General features: G+C 33.7%; 1 protein-coding gene across 2 annotated transcripts in view; it reads right to left on the bottom strand.

Annotated features, from left to right (window-relative positions):
* SMURF2 (SMAD specific E3 ubiquitin protein ligase 2) overlaps window positions 1–21,928 on the bottom strand; it is a 100,968-nt gene that overhangs the window by 26,708 nt on the left and 52,332 nt on the right. For both annotated transcript variants that reach the window (XM_074343493.1, XM_074343492.1), the window contains 6 exons: window positions 18,299–18,407; window positions 11,958–12,091; window positions 9,440–9,505; window positions 6,488–6,572; window positions 3,728–3,811; window positions 1,466–1,668 (listed from right to left, as the gene is read on the bottom strand). In XM_074343493.1, coding sequence (XP_074199594.1) covers window positions 1,466–1,668; window positions 3,728–3,811; window positions 6,488–6,572; window positions 9,440–9,505; window positions 11,958–12,091; window positions 18,299–18,407 — 681 coding nt within the window. The remainder of the gene's footprint in view (window positions 1–1,465; window positions 1,669–3,727; window positions 3,812–6,487; window positions 6,573–9,439; window positions 9,506–11,957; window positions 12,092–18,298; window positions 18,408–21,928) is intronic.

The raw sequence follows: 21,928 nt of genomic DNA on the forward strand, positions 1-21,928 counted from the left end.
TAGCTTCATAAGACATTTCAATCATTTCTTGCAACGAATCTACATGGCTGGTACTATTATTTTCCACATTTTTCAGAAGATAAAACTGAGGCTCAGAAAGGGTAAATAATGTGCCCCACCAGTGTCACACAGATAACATGTGCCAAAGCCAGAATATGAACCCAGGTCTCTCTGTCTCCCAAGCCCATGCTCTAATTACTGAGCTGTATGTTAACTTGTATAGCGTAGTACAATTAATGGAAAAACTAGGTTTTTTAAATTAAAAGGTTAAAATATTTAAAAAAAAAAATAAAGTCAGAATCAGGCATTTGTGGTACAGTTTAAAAAACCCTCTAGAGTAAAAATAAACTACAAGTTAGATCAGGCAATTCCCAACGTTGGTCACTAGGTGTCATCATCAGCCCAGGATAGTTTATCTATAGGCTGGGAGAGGGTAAGGAAGTTAGTAATTTGGTTAAGCTTCCAGGAAAAAAGGAGAGAACACCTGAGTTTATCGTATCTACAAGAAGAGTTCACAAGATGTGATTAACTGAGAAAGTTCTGTATTCAACTATAAGAAGATTCATGTCATCTTGCACAAGAAATTCCATAATTTAGGAAATTATATAAGATCATAATAATTTCATACACAGAAATAACTAAATCATTTACAACTATTACAATTACTCAGATAACCCATAATTATAGACAATACAAATATATAAATACCATCAGAAATATGCTTTCAAAATCATCTCTAAATATGTATGCCTAGAAAATTACAGTAGAGGTCGGACTACAGATTGCCATTATCAAGAACAATACCATTTCACCTTTGTACAGTGCCTGTTTACAAAGTAGTCTCAAATTGTTTCCTATGCTCAATACCTTTGAGATAAGGAGAGGTATCATTCATCTCATTTCATTATAACTGAGCAAAAAAGGTTGAGGTTAAGCGACTAAGTCAAGGTCTATCTGTTGTTAGGTAGTCTTCTACCACTTCAAAGACTTCAAAATTGGGAGGTTTTACAGACTCACAGACATTTTAAACAATCTTATGGTTACTGGGGAGGAACTGAGGTGGGAAGGGATAAATTTAGGAGTTTGAGACTTGCAAATATTAACTACTATATATAAAAATGGATTAAAAAAACAAATTCTGTATAGCACAGGGAACTATATTCAGTATCCTGTAATAACCTTTAATGGAAAAGAATATGAAAACAAATGTATTTATGTGCATGTATGGCTGGGACATTATGCTATACACCAGAAACTGACACACTGTAACTGACTATATACTTCAATTAAAAAAATAAAAATTTAAATTAAAAAAACAAAGTTGGGGGGTTTTACATTTACTTTTATTTTCATGCTGAATCTCTAAACCCAGATTAATAACTTATTTAAAAGTTTATTTTCTGGCTTTCTTAGCAAGCTGAAACCCATAAACCACATTTTATTTTCCCTCTGCTAGTTGTCGTACCATAGCCTTCCGGTAGGTCTGGAGGAGTATGTAAATGTGTCCTGCTCATGTAATTCCTATGTCGTTGTGACCTGACTCTCCTCTCTGCCAGTCTGGGATCTGAAGACTGTCCACATGTTGCACCATTTGTTCCACTAATTGGAGTGTTCTCATCAACAAAGCAGCTAAGAGGTCTGCCAGGACTAGAATATTCAGATGCCGGTCTATTGAAAAGTAACAAGGAAGAAAGTTAACTCAGATATCAAAAGTAGAGTTCTCTAGACAATATATGTACTGCAATAATAATCACTTGTAAGAAAACGGAATGATTAATACAAATATAATGACTTCAAGAACTCTGAATAAAGGCAAGCCTAAAGCCTCGAAGCCCCAAAGAAACCCAGGTGATAAGCAGGTTGTCGATTATGTATTCAAATCATTTTGTATTGACTTTAATTATTTTATATGAAATCCACATATATTTGTAGATATGCATACTAGCTGACAAAGCCCCACCGGACTTAGCTACAGCCTACCTCAGACCTGTGTTCTCACCCTTCTCCCACTCTGCCTCTGTCACACCGACAATCTTCCTGCTCCTTGAGCTTTCCACAGGCACTCTACCTTTAGTGCTGGAGAGTAACTCTTCCTTCCACCTAGAATGATTTTTTCCCTCCTATTTTCCCTAGGCCAGACTTCTTGTTGTCATTCAAATCATAGTTTAAGCTTAAATGTCAACTCTAAGAGGTCCTTCCTGACCTTCAAATCTAAAGTAGTCACACAGGGATTTGATTGTACATCACATTACTTTCTCAGCATAGCAATTATTTCTGATGTTTTTCTTATTTGTACCTGTATTTTTGTCTATCTAGAATATCTGTTGAAAGAAGAGAATCTGCCTAGTTTATTCTCCACCATATATACCCCCTGCATCTAGACTACTGCTTGGCACATATTTAAGAGCAGTCAATAAATAATGTAGGAATAAAGAAGATAGTTTGTCTCTTCAAAGGGCTTCCAATCTCTTGTAGGTCATCCAAACTAAGAGGATAATCAAGAGTTAATTTTTAAATTAAGATTTACAACACAATCAACTTTACACATGTGGAAATTAAAGTCAATTTTATCAGTTAAATGAATTAGAAGGAAATGGACTTCACAAAATTAAACACTTACACAAGTATACATTTATTTATGCTCAGATATGCCAAAAATAGGTTCTTTGACTTCAATATAATCCTTGGCAGTTTAATTACAGAAATCGAATCTCAAACAAACACTCCTGAAAATGGCAACATAAGCTAAGCTTTTACCTGAGAATCAAAATATAACCAACTCTGTGATTCAATGAGTTAACCAATTAATCCCTAATAAATGAAAGTAGGTATAGCTAATGAGAAGCATTTGATGTTCTATGTCTAGTGCCGGTACTACTCAGGAAAAAAAGTGGAGGGAGCAAAACAAACACAGAGCAGAAGTCGCAAATAAACTTTTCTCACTAAAAAAGAAAAAAGAAAAAAAAAAAAAAGGAAATTCAGCCACTTATCCTATTCATTTTCAGTTACTTAAAAAGCACTTCAAGTTTCCAAAACTAACGTTGCATCCACATGTCTTTTACATTAAGTTCCAAAAAGGCCTTTCTGCCTTGTTCACTGTTATATATAGTCCAAATGCTGAGCACAGTGCCCAGCATATAACAATTTGGTGAATTGAATGACAGCCGTTATCACTACCCCGAACCCTTTCCATCACCTTCCCCTTACTTGGCTAAATCCTAACATTCTTCAGAGATTCCCCATCAGAGTTTTCCTTTGCAAGTTCATCCCTTAACCCAACTCTAAGTTAAATGTTGCTCCTTATGGTCTCAGTCACCTGGTTCTTCTCTTGGTCACAGACCTTACTGGACACAATATAATCATCCCTCTACATGACTAAGTGGATTCTATATACATATTTTGTTACAGCCATTCAAAAATGGACTCAAAAAAATTTTTGAGTCCCAGAAATAAGCTGACTTCTCAATTTATTCATTTAATTCATTTAATAAACATTTATTGAGTACCATTCACAGGCCCTGGAGCTACAATAACAGGACGACCTGCTAAACGATCTTTATTAAAAATCACTTCTTAAAAATAATAATGGCATTCGTTATAAGATCTACTGATCTAGAGCAGTATAAACCAAGAAAGGAAATCCAGTAAAGCTGACAGATAAACAGAAAGGGATAGCTTCAACAGGGTGAACAGCACAGACCATGGGAAGATACTTGTATGTTCTTACCGTGTTGGGCGTTCCCATTGTGTAGTTCTTGTTATATGGTTTAGGTACTGGATTCTTCCAGAGGCAGTTCGCCTTTCTTCCCAGCTTAAATAAAATATTGAGATATAAGGCAGTAATAAGAAGCTGGATATGGAATTTTTTTTTTACTGCAATAACCAAGCCAGAAGACATCTGCTGTTATGAATCAGGTCGGACAAATTGAAAAAGCAATACACAGAATATAGGAATTGTTTCAACTTATTTTAGAACTGTACAATACATCTTCTGGAATTCTGAAGTTTCTAAAATATTTACACTGAGGTGTGACTAATATTTTCCATCAGTCAAACTGAGAATTTTTCAATGATGTCAAAAATGCTCAAATTATACTAATTTCTCCAGAAATTAGTAGGGAGATAAAGGCCATACTAAACATAAAAATCACATGTGATTTTTAGAAAAGTATATAAAGCTTCTGAAAACATTTATCATACCCACACTAATCTTTTAATCTTCATATTTTTATTTTCTCTTACATATTTTCTATAAAAAGTTATAGATTTTTTATTGAAGTATAGTTGACATACAATATTATATTAGTTTCAAGTATATAACATAGTGAATCAACATTTGTATACATTACAAAATGATCACAATGATAAGTCTAGTAACCATCTGTCGTCATACAAAGTTATTACAATACTGACTAAACTGCCTATGCTGTGCATTACATCCCCGTGACTTATTTATCTTAAGAATGAAAGTTCGCACCTCTTAATCTCCTTCACCTATTTCATCCATTTCCCAATCCCCGCTCCCTCTAGGAAACCAATAGAGTTTTTTATATCTATGAGTCTTTTTTGTTTGTTCATTTGCTTTGTTTTTTCACATGTAAGTGATATCATACAGTATTTGGCTTTCTCTGTCTGACTTACTTCACTTAGCAATAATGACCTCTATATCAATCCAAGCTGTTGCAAACGGCAAGATTTCATTCTTTTTTTATGGCTGATATACACATTACATCTTCTTTACCCATTCACATCTATCAGTGGACACTTAATGCTGCTTCCATATCTTATCTACTGTAATAATGCCACAATGAATACAGGGGTGCATTTATCTCTTTGAATTAGTGTTTTTGTTTTCTTAGGCTAGATATTCAGAAATGGAATAGCTGGACCATATTATAGTTGTATTTTTAACTTTTTGACAAATCCATACCATTTTCCACAGTGGTTGTACCAACTTATATTCCTACATAGAGTGTACAAGGGTTCCTTTTTTCTCTACAACCTCGCCAATGTTATTTATCAAACTAATTTTTTAAAAAGCAAATATGCCATTTCTTCCTCAATATCTTATTAATTCATATAACCAAAAAAACAGGCAAATGACTATGGTAACGTTACTATTTCCACCAAATCAGTGGCAAAGGCTTGGAGGCCCGAAAAAAATAGAAAATAAAAAAGATGCTAAGAGGTTTTATTCCCATTGTGATCACAATTACAGTACAGTTATGCAGAGCAAATTTAGAATAGTAAGCTTTACACTGTTATAATCTCTCAATATTGATTATTTCATCCTAAACTTCCCCTTCAAAAGTAACTTGCATCCATAAAAATTAAGATATATACAGCTAAAGTGATCTATAAACAGACTTAACTTATAGCAATTTTCAACAGTTTACGCAAAATAAGCCAATAGCACAGACTGGATGTGAAATTTCATGTCAAAAATAATTTCAGTCAAAACTCAACTGACTATGCACTTTAAATGGATATAACTTATTGTATGCAAACTATACCTCACTGAAGTTAATTCTGAATACCTAGAAAGTTAAGAGTAAAATCAGTAAGGTTTCAGAACTAGTATCAAACGAAGACAGAGAGCAGTGATAAAAAGCATAAACTCTGGAATCAAGATCAAGGCTTAAATCTGCGTTTCAGCTTTGTCATTTCCATGTGATCTTTGGCAAAACACTTAACTTCTTTGAGTCTCCAGTTTTTTAAAATCTGTGAACTGCATTAGGGTAATAATAGTAGTAGCAGCAGTAGTAATAGTAGATAATTATTTATTAAGCACTTACTATATGCAAAGACATTGTGCTATGTGCTTTACCTGAATGCTTTCATTTAATCCTCACAACTACTTGTGGTATACGTACTATTAGAATCATCCTTTTTTATAAATAAATATAAACCAAAGTTTACAGAAGTCAAATAAACTGACTAAATTCATAAAGCTAAGTAAGCAGAAGAGTAGGATCGGAACCAGATGGTCTAATTCCATAATCACATGTTATAAGAATTAAATGATATAATGTATATCATGTAATGATAAATGATATAAAGTGCTTAAAACACTGACACATGCATTACAATAAATGTTACTATGTTATAACTGCTATTACAGATTCTCTATCCCATCCCTCTAAACAGAGCAGTATGTCAGATTCAGCACCTACAGACCCTGTTTTGAATAACTTAAACAAAAAAGTTTTTCTTTTAAATACATAATATTTACAGGAGAGCTGTATTTGTCAAAAAATTTGATTTGTCTTAGTCAAAATTCTTAAAAAACAAATGTAACATATCTAATTCATGGCTTATTTAAAAATTTGTGGTGACAAAATCCCTCACTAATTTTCTAAGTACAAGGAAAATCTAGATTCTGGAACTGATCAGCAAATTTCTAAAGTTAAGTACACAGTAAACACCAACATATTTCTCATCATTTTAAGGATGTTATCTACATATTTCTCTAGTAATTTTGGCTTACCCATCTGGTAAATCATTATCAAACAAACGACTGCAGTCCACAACTTGTCCTCCTGTGCCTATTCGGTCTCTGGACTGAAGACTTACTATTAAACAACAAAAACATTACTAAGAGTCACAGAACTAGAAAGAATTACTGCAATTTAAAAATATTTACCTTTAAAAGACACCTGGCTTAGCTTATTTTAATACTCTACAATGAACTCTTAAGTTTCTACTAAATTCTGTAATTTCTTTTTCCATGAGATTTTTCCTATTTAGGTTTTCTACACTTTATCACATTCATGGAAGAGAGTCTAATTCCCTTTTCCCCATCGTAATGGGGCAACACAAGGCCACTACTGCACTTAAGAGGAGGTGTAACACATGAAAGGTATACTTGTATACAGAGGAATCTGAAAAGTTCACATTGATGTAGGTTTAATTTTTGACCCATTTTTTAAAAAAACCCACACACACTAGACTCTGGCAATAGGGCATTACTTGGATTCCATAAGTTAAAACACAGTACATCATTGTCCAGTACAGTATAAAACTATCACTATAAACTTGGAAGCAAGAGACAGGAACTCTAAACCAGGTTCTACCAACTAGTTTAGCACTGTGACCTTGAACAAAATACTAACATTCTTGAAGTTTATGTGACCCCAATCTGAATAATGAGAAAACTGTTATTAATCAGTTTTTGTATAGAAAACCAAAATACAATCATAGCAGAAACACTGTATTTTCTTACTAACTTAAAGGATTTCATGAGCTTTAATGTACATCTCCAGACTGCTACATCACAAAACACTTGAGCAATTATTAGATGAGATTGTGTTTCTAAATGGCCTAATTCTAGCAATACATAAAATGAGCCAAAGAAACACTATGTTTATCAGAGCATTGTTCATAATATTAAAACATCAGAAATAACCTAAATATCCAACAATAAGGGAATAGTTAAAATAATTATTTGCCCACTGTGGACCAACAGTAAAAATGCTATAAAAATGTATCTATGGACAGGAAAAAAAATGGTTAGGATTAGAACCTGTTATTTAAAAATCTGTACGGTATAATCTCACTTTAAAAACAGAGAAAAGGTATACATGAAGGTAATGACAATGATGGCATATTATGGGTGTTCCTTAAGTTTTCTGTCTATATTTTGATTTTATTTTATAGTAACAAAAAGCAAAAGAAAAACCTCAAAGGAGATGGAAAGAACTGAGTACCAACTTTAATTACAAAGGAAAAGATCTGCCACCTTTGAATCAATCATCTCAAATTGGGAGATTTTCCCTAAAGTAATCTAAAAAAGCTAGGTGTATAAACATGTTTTCAAGTCTCAATGCTATAACAGCAAAACATGACTTTAAGTCCAATGATTAAGTTATGATATACTGATATAATTCATCCTTTTAAAAATTAATTGTAAATATTAATAGTGGTTACAGTAAGTGAATAAAAGCAAAATTTAAAAATTTATGTTTACTGTAATTAAAAATCAGAAAAAATATATATGCATGTATACAAAATTAGAAGGGGATATATAAATTTTTAAAGTTAGTGTTCTAGTGTACTTTTCTCCACTTTCCAAAAAGATATTATATACATATATTTATAATTACTTGTAAAAGTATAATTCAGTAAGAGTGAGAATTTTGTTCTTAAATGACAGAACTGCAGGATCATAAAGCATAATGTCTGAGTCCAGCCTACCTTCATTATGAACACCAAATTCACACAAGAGCTTTAAATTTAAAAAAAATACAAATACACACACACATATTTTAAAGTAAAACAATTTTTTGATGTAGCCTACTCCAATAGGTATATTTCTAACCACTGACAAAGGAAAGTCTGCTATCTTTATAAGTGCAAATTCACACCTTAGTAAAACTATTTCGTTACTACCAGATGTTAGTTGGCAAACATTACATAACATACCAAATCAAATAAAGTAGGAACAATTACATTTAAAAGTTTTGTATACCAGGATTTGTTTTTGAGTTTTTAACCCCATTTCAATCTAAGAAAGATAGGAGTTATGAAGAATACTGCAGTGTAGACACACAGTGCAGATGCTTCCCTGTGATAACCACAATAAGGCTTTTGTTAAGATGCTACTCTGGCAATTCCCTAACTATGAACCCAATTCACTGCCTTGCAAAATTAAGTCGTTCAAGTACCTTCTGCAACTAAAACCTTTCTGACAGGCTGATAATGCAATCATCTGATTCTAAATTCTGTTCTGTAACGAAATGGTAAGATTCCAGTTGCATTTTTCTTCTTTAAGAAGTCTCAAAAGGAGCCACCCTCAGTGTCCTACCACACTACGTATTTTGATCAAATCTAAATCCATCGATTCTTAAGATAAGTCTCAGGAAATTTTATTTATAAAGACCTTCTTCTAGCTCAATTCAAAATAGCCCACTAGCCCACTAAGTGCCTTCTGAGTAAGGTAATAATTTTTCCTATTCTCTAATCAGTGCTGTACTACCATTCCTCATTCTATTTTTTTCAATTAAAAAGATTTTCTTAAAACTGTAAAGCATTAAACAAAGAGTTCAACATAATAGTTCCTTTTCTCTCAAAAACCAGTTTGAGAATTACTTTCAGAAAACTTTAATATCATATTTAAAGTTTGTCTCAGGGCTCTACTATATCTGTACACTTTAAAAGAATTCCCTCCTAAAGGATCAAGAGTTCTTAACATTAGAAGCCTCTATGTTTTACATTATTTACAGGTTTCTTGTTTTGTTTTGTTTTTGTTTTTTGCTTTCTTAAAAAATTAAGCTGGCCTGGATTCTGGACCCACTATTTGAATAATTTTACATGACTCATTTAATTCATGCCAATACAATGAAGCTACAATTATTGTACTTTGATTTGGAAGGTACTTAGAATTTAGGTTAGCTTAAATGAAGCCAAAATTCACACAACTTTCAATTAATTCCACACTTACCTACTATTTGTCCTCTAACTGTATCATTGTCATTTGGCCCAAGTTTGCATAGATCCAACCTCTGATCTATTTCAAATCAACAACAACAAAAAAAGGCAATTAAAAAAATCAGCTGGTATAGATTCTAACATCTGTAGAGTGACAGTAAATTTCTACAATCCATTGGAAATCAGACCAATCATTTAAAGAATTAACTGAGTTTTAAAGATGAAACAAATGTTTAAAATTCTCTAACTACATACATAATTAGTACAATTATCTCAACAAAAGTTTTGACAAATTCAAATTTCAAAAACCCCAAGACACTGGTGCAACATGCAGTTACTTTCTCTCCAAAGAATTCGAAACACTTCAGTTTAAGCCTTGGCTTGCCACTTAATAGATGTTGTTCTTAAGCAATTTATCCCCAAGTCTTGGTTTTCTCATGTATAATGATGGTACTTAACTTCATATTACAGGTTAAATCAGATAGTTACGTAAAACTATTCGCACAGTACGTGGCATGTAAGTGTTAGTTAGTAGCACATAAATGCTAGTTGTTATAGTTATTTTTAATCTAACCATTTCAAATGACCCACACACACAAAGTAAGTACTAGTAAGAAGCCAAGTATAAACTGTAACATAAGGGTTTGAATCAGTTTTGGTACTAACTCATTGAGAGGCAACTCATTTATTCTCTCATGCCTCATCTATAAAACAGATGTAACACTGGCCTGGCCAGTTAGTAAAGAACAATGTCACCCACTGCATGTTGGTTTTACTTTCATTACAGCACTTGTAACTGAATTCTTTTACAGCTGTATGCCATCTGTCTACTTAAACAAATTATGAATTGATAAAAGGAGGAGACCATGTCTTAGTCTCTATATTCTCTACTCCATCCTAGTAGAACATCAGATGCTTGATAAATTAAGTATTACTGGACATCAGAAAGGTCATATAAACCAATGCAATGAAACATTCACAAACAGCAGAAAGAAAAATCTGTGCCCCACCTGGCCACTCAGCCAGAAACAGACATTTTTACTTTTGCAAAATAAATGAATGCTACTAAGACAGCTATACAGTGGGCTTATGCAGAGCAATCCCTCTTCTGTTCAGTCCTTCTAATGTGTCCTGTCTTGTTCCCTTTGCCAGCAGGCCTTTGTCCTTGCTTCTCAGAGGACAGGATCTATGCCTTTTTCACCTTTATATCACCAAGGTTTTGAATGGTACCGGGCACTATAAAGGTTCAATAAATGTTAGCTAAACTGAACCAGAAATAAAGTCATACCTGTGACCTGTAAGTTTTCAGTCTGCCTGCTGTTTTGGGTAATAAAATGTTTAATTTTTATATGCTAGACCTTTTCCAATCTCTTCTATCTCCTGTTGGTCACCCTGGCAATCCAGAAATAGAGGAACTTCTCAAAGCTCAATTTTTTCCTTTTTAATTTTTAACAGTAATATTTTCATAACTAGGCTGTGGTATCATAGTACATTAAAAGGGATCATCTCTTAATATACCTAACATTCCAAGCTAAATTTAATGTATTTTTATTTATTAATTTCCTTAGCAAGATTCTCTGTGAATTTGTGCTTAGAACAGGCATCTGGGCTAAAATCTCATGACAATGGCTATTTTTTATATTATGTAAAAAAGAATTCTGTAGAAACAGCAAAACAAAATCTCTGTTAAAAAAGATATTTCCATCTATGTCCTAGTGGAAATACCCCCAAAAAGATGCCTTGTCACCTGGTTACATGAATTACACGTATGTTAAGTCAACTTGTTAATCCAATATAGAAATCGCTTCTAATGTTTTGATCTTGGTATAATCTTCTAACTGCCCAGGTTGGTGAAAAACTAAGCTTACAGTTAAGTAGTTAATATAGCTGTCTTACACTCAAAATAATGCCTTACCTTTTTATAACTTTTAAATTTTGGGGGGTTTTTTTGGGGAGGTAATTAAGTTTTGTTTTGTTTTGTTTTGTTTTGTTTTAATTTTAACAGAGGTACTGGGGACTAAACCCAGGACCTTGTGCATACTAAGCACAAGTTCTACCAGAGTTACACTCTCCCCACATAACTTTCCATTTTTCACAGCAGTTTATATCATTCTTATTCATTAATAATTTCATCCCCCTTTAACTGCTACCTTAAACACTCCAATCACCTGAGTAAAACTCACTTTATTCCACAAATCCACCAAAATCAGACAAGAGTGCTAAGAAATAAAAAAGGCACTTGTATTTTGACACCTTCTTTTACTTTTTTAGTTATCAATCATTTCTCAGCAGGTATAAATTCACTGGAAACTAAATATCAGCTCTGATTCAGTTTTAGTTTCATGTATTTAAAATGTTTCCTTCTTTTTTAAAAGTCAACAAAACATAGTTAGACCAGGAATTTTTACCAATGTTTCAAACATACACAGGAAGTATGTTTTTGGTCCCTTGACTGCCCTACCAAAAAATACATATACATATATATTTAAATATGTATATTTAACATTTTTAAAGCACTAGTATCTACTCACAACCAGTGTCTTTGAGGCGGTTGATGGCATTGGAAAGAAGACGAACACAACCAAGAAATCCAGCACCTTGTTTTTTATGGATCTTCTTGTGATTCCATACACTGATTGTAACTGAATCAGACTTTCCAATATACCTAAAAACAACAACAACAACAAAATGAATGCATGAGTAACTTGACAATTACAGGTAGTTAATGTAAAATCTTTCCTTTGTTTTGTAGTCTAAAGTCACAAATATTTTAGAGTATGGCTAGACACAAAATATGTTTTGAGTTCAATCTATCCACAGGACTGAATTTGTATTTGTAAAAATCTCAAAAGTAAAATCTAAAAAGAATTTTTAATATATTCTTTAGCATATCTGCCACTCTCAGACTAAGTAACAACTTTTGTTAGTAAAAAAAATCTACTTTAGTAGCTAATGTCAAATGACACTATAGAAGTGTATCATTATTTCTTTACCAAAACAAAAATCTTAAACTTTTATCATAGTCATATTTTAAATACATTCCAATGACATGACCTACTACCTCAGTAAATACTCAGTTCATTTTCAAGGGGCATTGTCAAGGCTGACAGACCAAAAATCTGACATACCTGTTATGTTTTAAAATGCTGTAGAACAAAAGCTGATTGTAACGCTTTTCCCCTGCTTCTTTCCTGTATGCAGGCCTTGAGCGAGCAGGATTCTTCCAGATTTCACTTCACTGCCTGCAGACAAGCAGAGCAGGGAAAAGCGTTACTATACTTGTCTGTGCATATACCTGCAAGTATGTAGAAGCTCTACCAGAGCCAATTGTTAACATGGTGTTATCCCATGTGAAAATGTAATAAAATAACATAATTATCATCAGCAGAATCCTAACTGTATTTCAGTCACTCTAAGAGATCAAATTTTTGGTCCAGCAACCTTGACCTTAAAGTGTCATTCATTAAAGCAGTAGTATCAGAAAAATTCACCTGGTATATAAAAAAGCCTAAACCACTTAAGTGAGGACTAAAACTCTTAAATAAGTAACATGGAACACACACTTGAGGCCCTGGACCCAGCTGTATTAAAGTTTGCCTACCCCCACCCCCAGACTTTTAGCTATGAGAGCTGATACTTTTTTTTAAGCAGGCCAACTTGCATTTCATTTTGTTGCTTACAAATGAAAAAAATCTGGACTAAAATATCATTTAGTATGCATGCATCAAATTTTCAAACAGGACTAAACAGATCTAATTTGGCAAGTATCTACTATATGATATGCCAAAAATTCTAGCATCAGAATCAAGTATAAAACAGCTAAATTACCCCAAACCAAACATTTTTAAAAATCACATAAACCAGTTTCCCAGCTTATAAGCCTGATATACAGGTATGCTAAAATATTGATTCCCTTGGGCCTTAGAGCAGCCCACCCACCACTGGCTTAAGCATCCTGCTGGGAGGCTCGAAAAGCCCAGAGAGACCTTGGGAACATACACTGAAAACAGGGGAGTTTCTATCAGCCTGTGTTCTTGAATGACTGTGTCACAATGTCTTGCCTCCCTCCCAAATGGACTTTATATACAAAATACACTTTTACTGCACTAAGCCACTAAAAAAGTATGGTTGTCTATTATACCAGTTAGCCTACCCTAATCAACCCAAGGGACAAATCATAAAGGGTCTTGTCAGTCATGGTATGAACTCTGGCTTTTACTCCAAGTAAGACAGGAAGCCAATGGGGGATGTGGAACAGAAGTGTAACAAGATTTGAAATACATTTTAACAGGATCATTCTAGCTGCTGTGTCGAGAAAGACTGCAGCAGCAAGGCTAGAAAAGCAAGGATTCTTAAGGTGAGGGTCAGGAAAACCACAAATCCAGCAAAGCACAGGATACAGTATGAATTCATTTTTTTCAAGGATAAAAAATTTTTTCTTAAGTTTTAAGGCCGTATTAAAAATATTAGAATGTCTACATCTCTCCAATCACAATACTACTTTTCTAACATAAAGTCATCATTTTCTATTTGCTGGCTTCCTCCATAGTGTTAAGACTAGTTTCCTTGTCATTCCTGCCTCACTCTAAGCCATTCTTTACATTATAGAGAAAGTGTCCGTTCTTGAATATAAATCTGGTAACAGCATTTCCCCCACCTAAAACCCTTTCATTTTCATTGATTCCCATTGCTTTTAAGAGAGTAAGGACCTTCATGAGCTGGCTCCTGCTTGCCTCTAATTTGCGTGTCTTTTACCACAGTCCCCTTAACCTTACGTCAACTCACCAATGCTGCCTCTCTAAACTGTTTTCAGAATCATGTTCTCTTTCACCTCTGGGTCTTCACACAGGCTGCTTTTGCTTAGAGTCTTCCCACCCTTTCCTTTCTCAAGTTAACTACTACTTAAGGTCTAAGCCTAAATGCCACTTTTTCTAGGAAGCTCTCTCCAACTCCTAAATTTATGTAAAGAAGTTCTATATATTTCCACAGCACCCTATACTTCCCCAATAGTCTTATTATGCTGTTTATAATTTCCTATTTACTTGTCTTTATACACCATGTGGTGTAAGCTTGGAGGACTATGTCTTGTTCACTATTGTAGTTGGGTCTCTGGCTGAATTTAGATCTGACTGAAGCTAAAAGAAATGGCTTAAAACAAGGTGATTAAGAACTCAACAGGTTAGTCAGCTACACAGATAACAGCTTACTGCAGCTGTGTTTTCAAAATCTCTAAAAGTCAAATCAAGTGTTATAATATTTGTGATCTAAAATAATGTATTTACTAAAAGCATCTAATATTTGAGAATTACATGCCAGGTACTAGTCTAAGCACTTTACATGTATTATCTCACTTAATCTTGATATCAGTCTTCTAAAGTAGGCATTATTACTGACGTTGTTATTAATGGAAACTGATGCACAAGGGGCTAGATAACAAGCTGATGATGGCACAGTAAGTGACAGAGGTGGGAAGCCATAAAGTCTCACTTCTCTCTACTGTCTGCTTTTTTAGTTTCTACTTATTTGCTTATTAGGTGAACTTGGAGCTACTGAGCCATAGCACTGAGAGGTATATACAACAGCATGATTCTTGGCTGTCTCCAGGTATCGTTATATTGCTGTAGAGACATAACATTTGTTTACATGTGGTTTGGAAGGTCAAATTCAAATAAACGACCAGAGATCAGGCTGAGCTGGGTCCCCCAGGGGTGTTTTAGAGCTAATAATGGTCTAGAAGTAGTGAGATGTCAGGCATGGAGATTTTGATGGGAAATCTAAGATGAGTTTTTATAGGTAAAGCCAAGTGGAACATTCAGAAGAAAAGCTGGGGTTGATGAAGAGTGAAGTAGAATGACTATGAAGCTTAAAAGGCTAAAAACGTGGAAAGTCAGGATATCAGGACAATCAACATGTTTATTTCACGACACATGTTGGCAAAATGGTAGAAGTTTAGAGAGTATGTGATAACTGAATTAGCAACCTGGAGAAAACTGAAACCTAAGTCTGTAAGGAGCAACAGACAAGGAACAAGACTACCACTGCCACCAAACCCCTGAAATATTCTCAAAGTGTAAGCCCAGTATTCTCTGATGGTGATGAGGAGGATGAAGCAGAAGGACTGGTGAAAGTGTTTAAAAGGAATGAAAAGTGTAACTCACTATGCTGCAATTTAAAAAATAAAATAAAAAGAATGGTAAGACTTGAATCCCATCCTCAACCCGGCTCATCCTCAACCCTGGCAGAAGACCACAGATTTAGTCTCCAAAAAGTTCTCTACTCAGGGACACTAGGCACAGCTGAGTGAGGAGGTGAATTCCGTAATAAAAATAGGATATTAAGAAGTTAATATAGTGAGTGGAGAGACATCCTACCACCCTTACATTGTTGAGATCCTAGAACTCTAGCATCCAAGAACATAACCCCAAGGAGAGAATTCTGTGCAATGAAAATGTCAGTTATTCCTGATTACCCTAGCAAGCTGACCAGCTCTACCTATGGGTATAGAGTTTCCAATCAACATTTAAGTGCCTCCCCTTAAATCAAAAAGACAGGAACCCAAACCAAACCAACAGGGAAAAAAGAAAAAAAAAAAAAGGGAACTCAAGAAAAGAGAGGCAATACAATAGAAAAAATCTACAATTATAATACTCACTTCTCTCATCAAGGATGATATTGCATCCAAGAAATAAGAGGAAGTTATGAAAAAGGGGTAATCAGAAAGCAAAATGATATTAAAAAATAAAAATTTGAGAGCTGAAAGTACAATAAATAGGAGTGCTAGAAGATAAAGTTGAGGAAACAGCCCAAATATTTATTTCATCATAGTTTTAAAGTTTTTACTAAAATAAAAATTGCTTATTAAAACTTTTTAAAAAAAAAAAAAAAACTAAGATAAAATATGGTAGAAAAAAGATAGGACAACTAAATGATGATCAATTCAGGAGGGATAACACCCAAATAACAGGAGTTCCAGGAAAAGAAAAAGAAGAAATAAAATGGAGTGGAGCAAATCATCTACAAATGATTAGATAAACTCTTTAGTAATGGGAAACTTTTCTATTCAAGTATCCAGATTAAAAAGTCCCACTTAGTATCTAGCACTACATATCAGATATACTAAGTCCATGAGCAAAACATTTAACATCAGGCATCAAGAGAATACCCTGAAATCTTCCAGTAGAAAACAATAATCATGAAGGACCAAAATCAGGATGCCATGAGTAATACTCTAAACTTGCACTGTCCAAAGTGGTAGCCACCAGGCAAACAGGGCTACTGAGTACTTGAAATGTACCTAGTTCAAAATGAGGTGCCCTGTAAGTGCAAAACAAACCCCTGATTCCAAAGAATTAGTTTAAAGTAAACAAACAAATAAATAACTTGATTATTTTATATTGATATCATGTTGAAATGAAAATATTTTAGATATACTGGATTAAACAAAATATATTATTAGGCAAATTTCATCTGTTTCTTTTTATTTTTTTTAGTGTGGCTAATAGAAAATTTAAAATTACAGATGAGCTCCTCACTTGCAGCTCACATTGTATTCCTATTCAGCAGTGCTGATTTAGATCTAGAAACAGTGGAACAATGTATTTAAAATCTGAAGTTTCACCTAGAAGTCTATACTCAAATTATCAATCAAATTACAAGACAAACCCTATTTCCAGACAAGATCTAAGAAATTTTCCCCATCTTTGTACTCTTTCTCAAGATAACAGAAGACAGGCTTTACCAAAACAGGGAAGCAAACAAAAAAAAAGGAAGTCATTGGACCTAGAAGGAAGGAAATTCCCAACATAATGATAAAGGCAAGTTCCAGGACAACTGTGCAGGAGGTCAATCACCAGTCCAGATGGAGCAAAAGGACAGAGGCTCTAGGAGGAGTATCTCCAAGAAGAAAACAAAGCCAATAGAATATCTCATGTAGTGAACACATGCAGAGGAGATGTTCATCCTGTAGGAGAGTTTGTGAATTAATTAATGAAACAGATGGAAAACTAAACAAATGGCAAAGTAAGATAGTTAATAACTTCATAAAAACAAAAGTTATCAAGAAAGAAAGTGTAATCTCTGCACACCATGTGACTCAATTATGAATACTCTGTTGAGCATAATAACAAAGAACTATGAAATAACTATACAGAAGACCGGGAAAAGGGAAGGGCCACGTGGGTGTTATCGGAGTGGAATGAGAGATACATCAGTTGTAAAAGCTAAATCACCTTCTATGGTAAGAAACTTTAAAATAATACCTAAAACTAAATAATTACATATTTATATTAAGATGCTATAAAGTAAGTATGATATCTAGAAACAAGAAAATACTAGAACAAAGAACCAAAGTTACTGAAAGCAGTTACTGTGAAAATGGGAGTCAGGAATACGAATGGGACAGAGAACTGCATTTTCCCATTAAAAGCCTTACAGTAACATTTGCCTTTTCACAAAGTAAAAAGGTACATATATCACTATGATCAAAATAAATTTAGAAGAAACCATCCATATAAGAAGTAAAATGAATGCCTATAAGTGTACTCCAACTATGATTCCTGAATTTAACCTATTTAACCTACAACTGACCTAAAGTGAATTAATACCTGTATTTGACTAGAAAAAAGGTAGGGGGGAGCGAGATTGCTCTAAACTGTGTATATATTTTGTTCTTCATAGGATTATTAAGGAGACCTCATCTTCCAAAGCTAGCTATCAATAAGCCAAAGCACCTTCACACTAGATTTTGTATCCCTCTGTAAGGACCAAATTACACCACAGATCAAACTCAGATCATTTTCAGGGATTCTTTTCAAAGACTGTATCAAATAATATTGATTCTACGTTTCATTTCAAATTAACTTTTTAAACGTACAGGTCATAATGCTGATTCCACTTTGGATCAAGTGTATTCTTCACAGTATCTGTAGAATGGCATTGCCCAGATCCATCAACCACCACCTTAGCAAATGGATCAGGAAGTCCTGTGAAAAAAGAGGGAAGGTTTTTTTAAATTAAATTATATTTTGACATGGAAGATGGAAGATTAATTATATAAAGATTACTATTTGCTACAAAACAAAGGTTATTCCATTCTTTATAAAAAGCTTAACATTAAGCTATAAATCAAAAGTGGTCCATTTTAAAACTAAGATTAAAGTTAATTCTACATTAAATACCAAAAACTACATTTTCTCTTGCTCATGTCTCAATACATTCTCACCTTAAACTACCAAAGTCCAGAGGTTACCTCATAATGCAGACATTTTCATAGATCTTTGCCAGCCCTTTGACCCCAGAAAGCTGAGTCCTTAAAACATTCCTGGCTCTCCTAGCGTTCTCCCAAGGTCTCCATTAGTAGCTCATTGAAAGAAAGAGCTTATTAAAGGTTTTCACACAGCAACACAGGCTACACAGAAATTAAATTAGCCAAAAAGTTTTACTGAATAACTACCATGAGTGACTAGAAATTGAAACAAAAAGATTTAATATCCTATCTTAAAAGGGCTTACTATCTAACTGGGGAAATTAAAATGCCATATATTAAAAATAAAATAAAACAAAACAAAAACCAAAAAAATCTGAGAATAAACAGGTTTTTCACTGTACTGATTATAAAGAAAACCCTTACAATACTGTGTCAGGCACTATTCTAAATGCTTTACATATATTAAATCTCTTAATCCTCACCATGGGGTAAATACTACTACTATCTCTGTTTTACTGATGAGGACAGTGAAGCACACAGTGGTTAATTAACTAGCCTGTGTCACAGGGTAGCAAGTGGGAGAGCCCGGGTCTAAAGTTTAGATTGTAAACACATGCACACAGATTCTGGTGCCTGATTTAATGCTCTTAACCACTACGCTGTGTGTTACACCTCTCATTTACTATGTGGTTCAACAGGGAGTACAAGAGCTCAGAAAAGCAGGAGAAAGGTTTGCGTTTGAACAGTAAAGAAAGGCTTTTTTTTTTTTTTTTGAGGGGATGGGACTTACTTGGGCTTTAAAGGACAAATAGAGTGCCAAGGAGGATATGATAATATTTGAAGGGCTTTGAGGAGTCTAATAAAAGCGTTTGTACTAAAGTGTAAAAGTTCATACTACTGGAGAGGTAAGACTGATCTAAGAGAGGCTTAAAAGGCTTGGAATGACTGAGGTAGAGAACAGGGAGCCATTTTAGATTCTCAAGCGTGGCTGTAAATAAATACACTGTCATATTTTTCTATTAGTGGTATTCAGAGTAAACTGGAAGAAGGAAAGATTAAAGGCACAGAGAAGCTGTAGTTAAGTGTCATACAGTACGACGAAGAACAGGATGAGTAGAATTTTAAAAGTCAGGAGAAGGCAGAACTAAATAAAATGTTGAAGAGACCAAAATGACAATTTAGATGTTATACATACTGGGATAGTGCAGACTTCCTACGGACAGCTGAAAATACTAAAATGAAATATTGGTAAGTGTTGATAACTGGAGAAACTTTGCACCTTGATATCTATGCTAATTTTTTTAAAGTCAAGATACTAATTTGCCAGGACTCAAGGTCAGACAGAATTCATCTAGCTAGTTCCCCAACTCCATGAGTTTGAGATTTGTCAACTTCAAATAGATAAGAGAAGACCAATAGTTAAGTGTCAAGTGTTAAGAAGAAACTTGGTAAGTTAGGGTTAAGTGCTAAGAAAACACTTGGTAGGTTAAAGAGTATCACCCTATTTAATTACACTGTTCTTGAAGTTTAGTGTTATTCATATTACTATTTCAATAGTACCTAACCATCTATAAAAGTGTTTAATAGAAGAATATTTTTCCCCTCTACCTTCAATAAAATTAAGTACTTTTTCCTGGAATTCATTTTATTCTGTTCTTTTGATTCTACTATTTAAGCAAATAAATATAAATATATGCTTGTAACGCAAAAACAAACACATTTGTAATGCAAAAAGAAACACAAAAAAATCACATTTCTAACTTTCCTTTTAGATGTTATTTAACTAGTTAAAGAATTAGGACTAAGAAAAACAACTTTTTCCACACAAAAACACTAATAAGAGTAGCCTCCAGATCCCTTATTTAAGTATTAAAGTCTGAGTCCCACCCTCCCATGTTTCTTTTCTGTAAATAATACAAAACACAAGTCCTATACCCTAACAAAAAAATACCTAGGTTTCAACCTACCTGATCACAGTATTCTACAAGAATTTAACTTGAAAGCCAAGTTACTCTTGTGTTGTCAGAAGCTATCAAGTTTTCAGAAGTTAGTGAGACCTCTAGTGGTGAATATAAAGTGGCTGAAGTATTTTCTGTATTTTAAAAAATTTCTCAATTCTCCCCAACACTGCTGAGTCATAGAGAATAGCTAAAACTCAGGAACTTCCTCACTACACTAATGCACGTACTGAGCTGCAAATAGGAAAACAAAAATTTCAACTTAAAAGTGAATTACTTATTAGAGAAAATAAAGCTTTATTTTTATTAGGAGAAAGTAACATTCAACCAACCATGTTGGATCTCAGAGACTTCAATTTGGTCCCCATACAACATCTCAACAAAGTATCTTACACACAAAGCTTTTATTTAAATGTTGCATAAAATATAGAAAAAATTTGATACTAATAAAAACATTATTTTAAAAACACAGGTAATGGATAGATATGTGATAAAGTTAACAGTAGAATCTAGATCATGGGTATTCACTATAAAATTTTTGTATGTTCCCATATGTTTGAAATTTTTCCTGCTAAAATTTCAGGGGAAGGAGGAGCTAATTTATTTTTAAAAGCCAGTAAGCTTAAAAATAGTTCCAAAAAATGAGTTAGTAAAACTTTTCTCAGCAAGGGTAGATACCCTGGAATAGACAGTATTATCTACAATTCTACACATTATTCTACAGAAGACAACTCATGGCAGGGCATTTTTTTCTTATAGCTAAATATACATATTATCAGCCTACAGTCGTGCTTCATATTAAAAATCTACTTTTCTCATTCAACACAACTTATATTGAATTACAAGCAAAAACAACTATATTTCAGTATTGATGATAATTGCATTCTGATCAATAAACACACTCTCAAATTTAATTAAGAGATTTAGGAACTATTATTTAACTCTTTCTCTAAAATTAATGTGGGCAACCCTCAACTTACAGATTTTTAAAAAGTGTAAATCTACCACAGCAAGGGGACCTTCACCAGTGTGACCTGGGAGATAATCATCCATCCCTGGCTCAGTCCCTTCGGAAGGCCTGAGGATTAGCTTTCCCGTTTTCCTTTCAGGGCCATCAAGTGTTTTTTCCATTCTGCGTTTTAAAGATAATCACATAGTTTCCTCTAGTTTTCTTATCCCTGAAGCAAGTTCACAGTTCAAGAATTTCAATCTATTTTTACTGCTTACATCAATAAAAATGGGGAAGGTTTCTTTGTTTCCTTCTTTTTTTTTTTTTACATACAACTTAATGACAGATAAAGATCATATAATTGATAATAAATCAGCTCTCAGGGATTTA

Source organism: Camelus bactrianus, chromosome 16 (genome assembly GCF_048773025.1).
Source record: "Camelus bactrianus isolate YW-2024 breed Bactrian camel chromosome 16, ASM4877302v1, whole genome shotgun sequence".
NCBI lineage: Eukaryota > Metazoa > Chordata > Mammalia > Artiodactyla > Camelidae > Camelus > Camelus bactrianus.